The sequence below is a fragment of the Equus asinus genome, chromosome 23 (assembly GCF_041296235.1).
Source record: "Equus asinus isolate D_3611 breed Donkey chromosome 23, EquAss-T2T_v2, whole genome shotgun sequence".
Taxonomy (NCBI): Eukaryota; Metazoa; Chordata; class Mammalia; order Perissodactyla; family Equidae; genus Equus; species Equus asinus.
The window spans coordinates 57,498,618-57,511,948 of record NC_091812.1 but is presented as its reverse complement, the minus strand read 5'-3'; the positions used below and the strand labels follow the sequence as shown (position 1 = coordinate 57,511,948).

General features: G+C 37.8%; 1 protein-coding gene across 1 annotated transcript in view; it reads left to right on the top strand.

Annotated features, from left to right (window-relative positions):
- Positions 1-1,157: 1,157 nt before the first annotated feature.
- The window catches only part of CAAP1 (caspase activity and apoptosis inhibitor 1), a 53,577-nt gene continuing 41,403 nt past the window's right edge, over positions 1,158-13,331 (top strand). The window contains exons 1-4 of the mRNA XM_014853389.3: positions 1,158-1,576; positions 6,729-6,929; positions 7,786-7,870; positions 8,789-8,864. Coding sequence (XP_014708875.3) covers positions 1,271-1,576; positions 6,729-6,929; positions 7,786-7,870; positions 8,789-8,864 — 668 coding nt within the window. The 5' untranslated portion in view covers positions 1,158-1,270. The remainder of the gene's footprint in view (positions 1,577-6,728; positions 6,930-7,785; positions 7,871-8,788; positions 8,865-13,331) is intronic.

Sequence of the window (13,331 nt, the reverse complement as noted above, 5' to 3'; positions counted from 1 at the left end):
ACTGCTGCTTTTCTTTTGCCTTTCTTGCCTCACTCTTTCTAAAAATGGCCTCAGATTTCCTCATCAGTCCCCTGCATTCCTAAACTCTTCTTGTTTCCCCTTGTTTCCCCAAACCAAAAACTAGTCTGAAAAGGCAGGTTTTGAGAAAAGAAGGGAGAAAGAAAAGGAAGGAACACTGATGTGCCAGCAATATTTTATCCCTGCTCCTCTCTCCCCTCTCACCAACATAATTATTGTATATTGTAAGTCAACACAGTGGTTTCAGCAGATAAACCATTAAACTTATTACCAGCCCACTTCATGATGAGGAAATCGTGTTCCAACCCGTGGGAAAGTATTCAACATTGTAAATCAAGAATGCAAGTTAAAATGCTAATATTATAGTATATTAGAACAATGTTTTTTCGAAGATCTCAGTGTATGGGTAACATTTTAAGTTGGCTCAGTCTTTCTTCAAAGGAATTCGATTAAACAGAACAAATAAGATGCTGATATGCTTTGATCAATTTCTTTTTTGGGTGAAAAAAATACCATAAGGGAAACAATGTAAATCTTTTTCTTAAGCAGTTTATAGCTGCATTATTCTGAAACGTGACAGACTGGAAACAACCTAAACGGCAGCATTTGAATATCAGTTAAATAAATTGAGAAAAATACAATGAAATACTAGAACCCAGTGACTTCAGAAGTTAAAAGGAAACCTGCTTAGAAATAGTGTTAATGGGGAAAAACAAGGAAGCACAAGACCTTATTCCTGTATAATTCCCTAAAATACATTTCTAAAACATTTGTCCAGGTGATGGTGATAGGGAGATTTTCCCTAAATTCTCTTTATTGTTAACAACGTTGTTAGTGGCATAAATCAAAACTGGAAGACAAATGGAAATGGAGATGTATTTCCATTTGCAAAACTTGCACCTTTACCTTACTATGCATTTGTATAGGGACAAAATTTGAAAAGCAGTATCAATAAGGCAAAGAGGTGTTGTAAAGCTCCACCTTCTTTCCTTTGCAGAAGTATAAAAATAATCAACAGGAACCGACCAGACAACCCGCCAGCACTCCTGCAAACTGTAGCCGACCCGCACCACCTGCGAGGCAGGGCGATCGGCCCCGGCCCCGCCCCCAGGAACGTCTCCCGGCGTCGGCGCCGAGGCCGGAAGTGACGTACAATTGCACTGCCGGCGTCCGCAGCCCGCCGTCTCTAGAGCGAGGTTTAGGGTTCTTCGGAGGCGGTGGGTTGTCCCCGGATGATTGTGGCACGGGGATCATGACGGGGAAGAAGTCTTCCCGGGAGAAGCGGCGCAAACGGAGCGGCCAGGAGGCGGCCGCGGCGCTCGCAGCGCCGGACCTGGTGCCCGCCCTCGCCGGCAGCGGCAGCGGGAGCGCTAGCGGCTGCGGCAGCACCAGCGGCTGCGGGAGCGTCAGCTGCTGCGGGAACACCAGCCTCGGGGGAAGTGTCATTGGCGGGGGGAGCGGCGGCAGTTGCTGGGGCGGGAGCGGCGTGGAGCGCAGCGAGCGGCGGAAACGCAGGAGCACCGACTCGTCTTCCAGCGTCTCGGGCTCCCTGCAGCAGGTGCGTGCGCGCCCTTGTCGCCGCTGCTGCGTTTTCGGAAGCAGGCGGGCGACGACGGCATGTGGCGGCGGGATGGGGTGTCTGCTCCCTGTTAGCGCCGCGATTCCAAGGTTCTGCCCGTGCTTGCGGTTCATGCCCCTAAATCTGAGTGAACCCCACACTCCCATGTCTCGAACTTCAAGTTTCTGGATTTGCTGATCAGCTAACTCATTTTGCTTTTGGCCCTTTCTGCTGCTGTCCTCTGTCTCCCTGAAAAGCATGGGTCAGGAGCTAGCCTTGAATGCCCTTGCGAGTCACGCTTTCCTTCTCTCTCCATCTTCACCTTTTAGTAGATCACGATTAACTCCACTTTACAAAATGAGAAATTTGAGGCTCAGAGGTTAAGGAAATTTTCCCACACTCACAGTTTAAGAACGTCTAGATTTGAATCTACTATCTGACTATAAAAAACCATGTTCTTTTTGCTCCATCCACCTGCCGAGATACCGCCTGTAAAAAAAAAAAAAAGTTTGCCTGTGATATATTATAAACAAGTGCATGACTGCGTACTTAAAATTCATACAACACAGAAAGCGAAAAGCGTGGAAGTGTTTTTAAGTCCCGCCTTTAATAGTTTGATACGCAGCCCCTTCGTTAACTCTTGTCACATATGCAAGAGTATTGTGTAGTATTTAAGTTCCTGCACATGAGCTTTATTGTGATATTCCACCCATTGAATTGGATAATACCACTGCATTGTTGGGATGGGGCTCTTAGTACATTCGGTACCATACTTTTTCGTGGCTGCTCGATATCCCATTCTATCTTTATTGATGAATGTTTAGGTTTTCAGTTTTCTTGGTATTACAGAGAGGGTACGAAAATGAACAACCTTGTACATGTGTCTTGTGCAAGAATTACTTTAGAATAGGATTTCAGAAGTGAAATTGCTGGGTCAAAGTTTATACATTTCAAAAAATTTGGTAGTTACCACCAAATGCTTTCCAAAAAAGGCTTTATTGATTTATAGTCCAAACAGTATGTAAGAATACCCATCTCTGCAAATCTTCACTGTATCCATTTTTAAAAAATTTGTCAGCTTAATGAGGGAAATTAATACTACATTTGTTTCAATTAATATTTTCCTGATTAATAGTGAGATTGAACATCTTTATATTTTTGTTTGTCATTTGATTCCTTCTTTTGTAAATTAGATGTACCTAACCTCTGCCCATTTTTCTGTTGGTCGTTTTCAACTTTTTACTGATAGGTTCTGAATCTTTCTACGTGAAATCTTGGTTCTGATCCTTTGTGTAAGGTATATTGCAAATGTTACCATAGCTTCAGCCAGGGTGTACTGAAGCTTTTGATTTCATTGTCGTCAAGACTAATATTATTTTCATATGCCTTTTGGATTTTATGTCTTTTTTAGAAAGGTCTTTCCTAATCCACGATTACAAAACCGTTCTGTGTTTTCTTCTTTTTTAACATTACGTCTTTAAATTGGGAGTTGTGGAAGCATAGAAGGCCATTTATCTTTCTGTATTTTCTTGTATCTAGCCACACTGTTAACTATTAGTTTGAACTTGACTCTCAGAAAAATTTCTGCTGACAGTGAGAGTTTTGCTTCTTCTCTTTCAGGAGTAATATTTCTTATTTTTGGTCCTTTTTGCGTTATCTAAGACCTTTTCTGTAGTTGAACAGAAGCAGTGATAGTAGGCATTCTTTTCCTAATCTTTTCCTTTTTGAAGTCATAGTGGTTTATAACATTGTGAAATTTCAAGTGTACATTGTTATCAGTTTTTGTATAGATTGCATCGTGCTCACCACCAATAGTCTTAATTTTTATCCGTCACCATACATATGTGCCCCTTTACCCCTTTTGCCCACCCCCCAACCCCCTTCCCCTCTGATAACCACTAATTCTCTTTGTCTGTGTATTTTGTTTATCTGCCACATATAAGTGAAATCATGTGGTGTTTGTCTTTGTCTGGCTTATTTTGCTTAACATGATACCCTCCAGGTCCATCCATGTTGTTGCAAATGGGACGATTTTGTCTTTTTTTATGGCTGAGTAGTATTCCATTATGTATATATACCACATCTTCTTTATTCATTCATCACTTGATGGGCCCTTGGATTGCTTCCACAACTTGACTTTTGTGAATAATACTGCAGTGAACATAGGGGTGCATAAATCTCTTTGGATTGTTGATTTCAGGGTCTTTGGGACAGCTGAGTCATATGGTATTTCTATTTTTGATTTTTGAGAAACCAGTCCTTTTTTAGTGGTCACATTTGTAATGTTCTGCTAGTAGGTATATTTGCCATAGGTTCTGAAAGATACCTTTGAACAGGTTATGGAAATTTTCTTCAATTCCTGGTTTGCTGAGGCTTATAGAATTCTCTCAGATGCTTCTATGGCATTCTGTTGTGATGATCATGTACTTTTCCTCCTGTAATCAGGTGATGTAATTTTCTTGGTAAAGTAGCTGATATTGAACTGTCCTTGCATTCTTGGGATAGATCCTATTTGGTTTATTGGTTTGGTTGTTGTACTTAGCTGGAATTTGGTTTTTTTTTTTTTTTTTTTTTTAGATTTTTTTTTCCCCCTCAAAGCCCCCCGGTACCTAGATGTATATTCTTTGTTGTGGGTCCTTCTAGTTGTGGCATGTGGGACGCTGCCTCAGCGTGGCTTGATGAGCAGTGCCATGTCCACGCCCAGGATTTGAACCAACGAAGCACTGGGCCGCCTGCAGCGGAGTGCGCGAACTTAACCACTCGGCCACTCGGCCAGCCCCAAATTTGGTATTTTTACTTTTGTGTCTATGTTCCTAAGTTAAATCAGCCTCTGGTTTTTATTTTTGTAGATATCCTCTTTGGTTTGGGTATCAAGATTATGCTAACTTCATGGACTGAGTTGGGGACCTTTGCATGTTTTTGGTGTGTTCCACAATAGTTTTTATCCTTTTCTCAAAGATTTGTCAAAACTTGACCATTGGACCATATAGCTGTCAGTCTGGTGGGGTTTTTTGGGGTGCTTTTTTTTTTCTTTTTTCAAAACTTTTGGTAATTATAGATCTATTTAGTTTTCTTACCCCTTCTAGATTCAATTTTGGATATCACCATTCTTATCTTAAATAGTTGCCGTATCTTTAGGATTCTTTATCATGAGGAGGACACCAGTAATGCTAAGTATCGTAAACATTTGTATACAGAACTAAACCCTATTTCTAATGAGAAATAAGTGTATTTGTGAAGAAAAAAATTACATATTAGGCATGTCAATAACATCTCCGAATTCTGAGAGTGCTATTTATATTTGTTGTGTATTGAGTTTCCTATTATTTATTTTTTTTGGTAACAGCTTTATAGAGGTATAATTCACATGCCAAACAATTCACCATTTTAAATATATAGTTCACTGCTTTTGAGTATATTCACAGAGTTGCAGAGCTATCATAATAATGAATTTTAAAATATTTTCATCACTTCAAAAAGAAACCCTTATGTGTACCTTTTAGCTATCATCCCTAGTACTCACTCCCAGCTTGTTCCCTCGCTAGGTAACCACTAGTCTACTTCGTATTTCTATAGATTTATAGATTTCCCTGTTCTGGACATTTTCTATGAATAGAATCATGTAATATGTGGTGACTGGCTTCTTTCGCTTAGTGTAATGTTTTTTCATAGTTCATCCATGTTGTAATGCATATCAGTACTTCATTCCTTCTTGTGGCTGAATAATATTTCATTGTATGGCAGTACCACGTTTAGTTCTTCGTTTATCCCTTGGTAGACATTTGGATTGTTTCCACCTTTTGGCTATTATGAATAATACTGCTTTGAACATTTGTGCGCAAGTTTCTGTGCAGATGTGTGGTTACATTTCTTTTGGATATATATCTAGGAATTGAATTGTTGGGTCATGATAACTTTTGAGGAACTGCTAAACTTTTTTCCAAAGCAGCTGCACCGTTTTAGGTTCTTGCTAGCGGTGTGCACGAGTTCCCGTTTCTTGTCGCCAACACTCGAATTACCTTGCAAGCTATTAGAACAAGAGTTGACCTTCTTTACTTTTTCAGTCTAATTACGGTAGTATCCTTTAAAATTGACCTGTTTTTAAACTACTTTTTAAACAATTCTATTAGAAAGTATAACAAAGAAACCTACCTGAACTGTATGGTTGGGGAAGGTTTTCCTGAGGAAGTGACTTCTGAATGGATCCCTGAATTGTTCATCTTGAGTATAGTGTGGTAGGGAATGAGGAGGAAGGGCTGTCGTAAGCAGAACAGTATGTACGAAAGCCCTGCCTGTGTGAGGTGAAAGGAGAACAGGGTATATTTGAGGAATTCGAAGAAGGTCCTTGTGTTTGGAACTCAAAGAATGAGCATCAAGGGCTCTTACCCTAAGGGCAGTAGGAAGTCGTTGGAGGGTTTTGAGTAGGGAGGATGAGTATTAGATACATTTTATAAAGTTTATTCAGGTAACAGTGTACAAAACAGATTGCAGAGACCTCAGGTTAGATGCAGGGAGTCCAGTTAAGTAGATATGAGGTACTCTGGGCAAAAGATGATGGTCCCTTGGGCCAGGATTGCGGCCGTGGATTTGGAGAGACTGCATAGATTTGGGAGATGGCTGGGAAAATTGACAGAAATGTCTTAAATTACTTGGCAACTTTGAATTGATTAAATTATGTAGCAGTTTTTTAAAAATGATAATAGCTCTTGGTAAGCAGTAATACTTTACTGTATAATATTCGTGATTTGTAACATTTTTGCTGCTATCTCATTTTGTTTGTGTGAATTTAAGAATGACAATGCGTACATAAAACTTTTGGGTGAAGGGCCAACTAGAGGAGTATGCTAATTCTTCAGAAGTCTGAAATTCTAGGAAATCATTCAATATTGAGTATATTTTCATTTGTGTGTCCTCAGATACTGTCTTGTCACTTTATGTCAACTTATTTGGTTAATTGCACTGTGGAGAGTAAATTGGAAGAATTTGGAAAAATTAAATATTCTTTCCTCTGGTTTTAGATAAATAATCTATGCAAAGAATTTGGAAATGTTTAATGAAGAAGGATTTGTTAAAGGAAAGTATATGACATTATATCCATATTCCATGCATTTTGAATAACATTGTTTAATGATTCTTTATCTCTTAATTTTAGGAGACCAAATATCTTTTGCCAACTTTGGAAAAAGAATTATTCTTGGCAGAGCACAGTGACCTTGAAGAGGGTGGACTGGACCTGACTGTGTCGTTAAAACCAGTTAGTTTCTATATATCAGACAAAAAAGAAATGCTTCAGCAGTGTTTCTGTATCATAGGAGAGAAGAAGTTACAGAAGATGCTTCCTGATGTGTTAAAGGTACTTCATCATATACATTATCAGACTATAGACATACATAGAAATTTATAGGAACTTTCTTTATTGCAGTCATTTTGCTTAATGCAAATTATAATTGGATGTTTTCAACTAAAACAGCTACTTCAAAAAGATATTAAAAAGGAATTTTGGAGAACCATAAATGGTCATGTGTATTTAAAAATTTGCCAAGAAGAAATAGGGCAGTTTACTGTATTTAAATAAGGAATTTACTGACCTTCTGGAAATAATTCTATTAAATGCAAAGCAGTGTTAGTAACTAAATTATTGAGTATAATGATTCTTTCTGATGCTTTAAGAAATAATATACTGCTGTGTAACAATACACAGTGATGGTTGGTAATAGCTTCTGTTTCATTAAATTCACAAATGTTTTCATACATTTCTGAAAATTATTCAGGGAAATATATGGTATTCTAATTTTTCAGTTGTGGAAATAGGGCTTGGACAGCTTAAGCCCACGATCATATATGTAAGATATATAGAGCCAGGACTTGAATATTTAATATTCAATAATACTTGAATATTTAAACCTTTAGAGGAATTACCTAGCAAATAGGCTGCTATTAAGAATATCTAGACACCTGACTTACTCTCTAGTTTGTTCTTTCATAATAAACATGACTTTATATATCCCATTAAATCTCTATAAATTATAATGATCAGATGTCAACTGGTAGATTTTCAGATTTCATCCCATGAAAAAATTTACGTGGATTTTAATTTGTTTTATTGTAAGATTTTGCTAGCTGGACTTTTTTTCTTATGATTGCTGTTTTCTAGTTTACATTGAGGCTATATTACATAAATACATTTTTTAAAATGTCATTTTCTTTAGAACTGCTCAATAGAAGAAATTAAAAAACTATGCCAGGAACAGTTAGAGCTCCTGTCTGAAAAAAAAATCTTGAAGATTCTTGAGGGTAAGAATACATATTTCCACATCCTGGTAACTTATTAGTTAATACTATATGCAGCATAAATCCTGAGGTGTTCTTTTTCTTACTTGAATATTACTTTAATTTCATTATTGGGTAATCATTGAAGAGCATTTTTACTTCTATTTGTACTGAGAAATATAGTTTACATATCAGAATGGCATTTCAAGAATAGACTTTTGGATACATGTATAGTTTTTCGAAATCAAGCATATAGGTAAGAACATAAGTTTGTACACAATAATAAAATGAAGTGAAAAATGTTTACCTAAATGCTATAAAAAATTAATTATTGAGAAGGCAAAGACTTCTTTTAAAATATTTTTTTTATTTTCTGCTTTATATTCTTATTGCTTTTAGTTACCTATTGCATTCTATTTCTGCTCTATTAAGACCTAGGTGCAGAGTTGAAAAATTTCTTGCAATTTGCCAGTGTTTATATGTCTGCCTGAAGTATGACTCCTTTTTTTGATACTATTACCTGTAGAATTTTGAATTTTCAAGCACTTTTTGTCTTTTGGAACTTTACAAAGATTTTAGCATCAGCATCAGAAGAGAAGCACCAAAAAATGGAGACTTTCAGTTTCCAGAGATAGTCTTTTTTAACTCCAGAATAATTTAATGAAATTTCTAACTGGTGGTAGATGTGTACATATGTGTATGGTCTAAGCATATATCCACATTCTTGTGTGTGTACATTTACGTAATAGATAAAGGGAAGGCAATGAGAAGTACCTAATGCGTTGAAAAACTGATTTTAAATATAAGCAATTAACAGTGTCATCTTTCAACAACTATAAAGTTCTTTGATCTGCATCACTTTTAAAGATGACGTTTTTGTGTAATGATTAGATCATTGTGACTTTTATAAGCGTGCTGTCGTTTATTTATTTCATTTTCAAGGTGACAGTGCCGTGGACTCTGATGTGGAGGAAGAGGCAGATGGTGGCTCTAAGATGGGGTCTGACTCAGTCAGTCAGTAAGTTAAAAACTTCATCTTCACTTCAAAAGTGCTGTCTTATTTCTTTGGTGATTTCTTACCTCAACATGTGATTTTCTGTGTTGTATTTATATAAAATAATTCAACAGTGTAGAAGGATTTATTTGTTTGCTTGGAATGATTCATCCTTTTGGTGTATATGAGGATGGAGGTAATTGCTTTCGGGATTAAAATGATTGCCTTAAACTATTAGTTATACATAGGGGACAAGAGTCATGCCAACAGGAGAGTCACCTGTCTCATTTGGAATTTGAAAATACTACTAGCAATACCTACTATTTATTAAGTCCTTACTCTGCCAAGCATTATGTTAGTGGCTCAGAACACTTGGTCTCACTGAACTCTTCTACGTACCTATTAACGTTGGGTGATAATAGCCTCATTTCACAGATGAGATGGTAAGGTGGTTCACTTTATCTAGGTACGTATAATTTGATTATCGTGATGATAAAAACTGCCTAACGTTTTGAGATGCTAACTAATCAAGAAGCAACATACTAATTTTTTTCTAGATTATTCTGCTCTGTGATGGGTCATCAAACTTTCACCCACTAATTTTAGCATCTATTGATGATTTTTGACTAAAGCAATTTTCTTTTCGGTAGTTTCCAAAGGCGGACTTGTATCTCTCTTTGCAAAGTTTGGCTACAGGCAGTAGCATAAATAAGAAGAGATTACCAGAGGCAGTAGCATAAATAAGTGGCACATATTTAACCTGAAATCTTGAGTGTTTTTTCATTTGTAATAGAATGCTATTGGATAAGTATCACTAAAAAAGGGTGATTTCATTTTATGTTGTAACTGTAGAGGTCATCAAATATTCTGTATGTACCGAAGCATTGAAAAACTCATTATATTATTTGGGCTGCCTCATAATCAGTCCACTTTTGGTCATCACATAGATCTTACCTAGGAGTGTTGTAGGGTGATTTACACTTAACCACAGAGTGGAAAATGTTCACATTTCTAAAAAGTCTGACTATTGGCTTTCCTTCAAAATACTTAGCTTTATACCAATCTAGTTCAGCCAGTTTAAGCATTTACAAGGCTTGTCACTTATTAGTACTTTTAAGTTCCTTAAATTATCTAAATTCATCATTTTGCTTCTTGGTGCTGCATATCATAGAGATCCTGAATTGAAGTTTTGCTTGATTACATTTGTTTTTCCTTTGTTCACATCTATTTATTTTTCCCTGTTTTTGAGATGTTGTCAAGGTTAAGTGCTTAATTTTTCACACCTGAACACTAGTGCTACCTTTTCTACTGTTAGAAGCCATTTAATGGATAGCCAATTAGATTAGAAATTTAATTCCTTTAAAAGATTACAGCAGAATAGTGTTTGACTTCTAAACTATTCTAAGGAAAAAAATGGTGCATAGAATCAAAGTAACTGTTGTGAAGAACCCACTTTTACAATGTGATTATAAGGCAAGTCACACTAACTTTAATGCTGCAGTGAGCAGATTGAACAATCATAGAGGTGACCAAAAATTGTCATGATAGCCATTGTGGACCTGATAAGTGCCAGATTGTTGAGATTCTTTTGAATTACTTGAAAATATAGGCTTTAAAAAACAAAAGATTTCTAAGCTGAAAGATGCCAAATAAATGATGATACTAAAAGCCAATACTTAGCGAGCACTGTATGCCAGACACTGTTCTGATCCCTTTGTAAGCTTTCCTTCCCTCACTGGGTTTGTACGACAACCTTGTGAGGTAGGTGATATTAGCATCATCATTTTCCAGATGGAAAATAATGCCCTGAAAGATGTGTGCACCTGACATCACACAGTGAATATGAAGGTAGGAGTCAGCGTCTGTTATGAAGAGACTAGGCTTTCATGCTAGTGGACCTGGCTCTCAAACACTGTACCTTTCCTGACTTCACTTTATTCATTTGTAAAATGGAGATAATCCTTTCTTCACAGGATTGTTGGGATTAAATGAGTTTATGTGACTAATTTATTTTTCTTTTTACTAGTTATTAATAATATTAGTTATGAATGGGGGAGGTATGCTGCGTCGTGAAGCAGTAAAGATGGGAAAGGGAGATAATGTGGGAAGATGTTGGCTCTAGCCCATGTTCCTGACGTTTCTTTCCTCGTACTGCCTCTTTGGAGTAATAGAATAACCTAAGTGAGCAAACTGGTGGGGCCAAGGAATGGGGTCTGAGGTTTTCAGTTACCTTTAGACATCCAGGAGAGAATGTGGGTAGGGAACCTCATTCTCTTTGGTACATCAAGGAAAGTCCGAGCTGTGAGGTAAAGGCAGTGATCAGCCATTTCTCAAAGCTATAAGAGGCCACTTAAGAGGGCTTAGCTCACAGAATCCTTTGACTCCTGTTGGAATGTATGATACCTTCCTGAGTGCTTTGTGCTTGGAGGGACGGTTCAGTCCTGTTAATCTGTGTAGAGGGGAACTGAACTGGTAGGCAGCCTCATGGAAACCTTCCTGTGCTTTAACAGAGGGTTAAGTTTGTTACTGTCTTGGGTACTTGGTGCTGAAAATTCTCATGTTTTCTGTTTCCTGCTGGTTTTTCCCTCTCTTAGATGTCAGTAGTCTGACCTGTCTGAGGGAACCATCAGGCGAGAGTAGGCAAGGAACAATTAAAGGAATTCAGTAACTTGAGAGGAAAACTAGGCTGAGTGAGTGTTACAGGCAGCTTCTGCAGAGCACAGAATTAATAAAATCAAGGAAAGAAAACTTTAACAAAATAATGAAAACTCTCCAGGAAATATAATTAGAGCTCAAAGTTAATTTTAGGAACTAAAAGAATTCTAAATTCGTAAATTCAGTAGACAAACTGATAAAGAGATTAGCTGTAACTGGAGACTGAATCATTGTTCTGAAGAATCAAGTTGAATAAATAAATACAGAGCAAGAGAGGAAAACCACAAAAGATGTAAAGCCTTATGTAAAACTCATGGGAACCTGGAAGACAGTTTTAGGAGACCTGTCCTGGACATACTGGAAATTCTAGAAAGAGAAACAAATAGCTAGAAAAGTAGTAAAAAAATGATAGAATTAAATTTTTTAATTTAAAGACTTGTCTTAAGACTGTAAGGGCAAGAATAATAAGAAAAGACGTTAGTAAGTCAGCCCTAATGGCCTAGTGGTTAAAGTTCGGTGCTCTCACCACTTCAGCAGCCTGAGTTCGGTTCCTGGTCGTGGAACCACACCACTTGTCTGTCAGTAGCCATGCTGTGGCAGCGGCTCACATAGAAGAACCAGAACTTAAAGCTAGTATACACAAGTATGTACTGGGAAAGGGGGAGAAAAAAAAAAAGAAAAGAGGAGGATTAGCAACAGGTGTTAGCTCAGGGCAAATCTTTCCTAGCCAAAAAAAAAAAAAAGAATTGTGCCCCTCCAAAATTCATATGTGGAAACTCTAACTGCCAGCACCTCAAAATGTAACCTTATTTGGAGATGAAATCTTTAAAGAGGTGGTTAAGTTAATCCAATCTGACTGATGTCCTTATCAGAAGGGAAGTTTGGACACCCTTAGAGACACCTGGGATGGCGCACACAGAAAAAAGACCATGTGAGGACACAGTGAGAAGGCAGCCCTCTGCAAGCCCAGGAGAGAGGCCTCAGAAGAAACCAAGCCTGCAGACACCGTGATCTTCCACTTCCAGCTTCCAGAACTGTGAGAAACACGTTTCTATTGTTTAAGCCAGCCGGTGTGGTACTTTGTTACGGCAGCCTGAGCAGACTAATATAAATCTATATGTATATAAATTTCCTGGTGAAATTTGCCCCCCAAACTTTTTATTTTGGAAAACTTCAAATATATGTAAAACTTGAGAGAATGTTATAATGAACATCCATATACTCCCACCTAAATTCAGCAACATTAACATTTTGCCATTTTTGCTCGCTCTCTGTTGTCATTTTTCCCCGCTCTCTGTTGTCATTTTTCCCCTGGAGCCGTTTGTGTTAGTCAACTAGGGCTGCCATAGCAAAGTACCACGGACTGGCTGGTTTAAGCAACAGAAATTTGTTTTCTCACAGTACTGGGGGCTGGAAGTCCAAGGTCAAGGTGTCAGCAGGTTTGGTTTCCCCTGAGGCTTCTCCTTGTCTTGCACATAGCCACCTGCTTGCTGCATCTTCACGTGGTTGTTGTTCTGTGTGCGTGTGCACCCCTGGTGTCTTTCCCTGTGTCTCTGTATAATCTCATTTTATAAGGACACCAGTCAGATTGCATTAGGGCTTACCATAATGGCTTTATTTTAACTTAATTACCTGGTTAAGGGCCCTACCTCCAAAACAGACACATTCTGAAGTACTGGGGATAGGACTTCAACACATGAATTTTGGTGGGAAGGTTGACACAGTTCAACCCATAAACCATTTCAAAGTAAGTCACAGGTGTCATAACGTTTCATGCCTAAACAATTCAGTATGCACTTCCTGAAAATAAGGACAGTCTCCTACATAGCCACAATA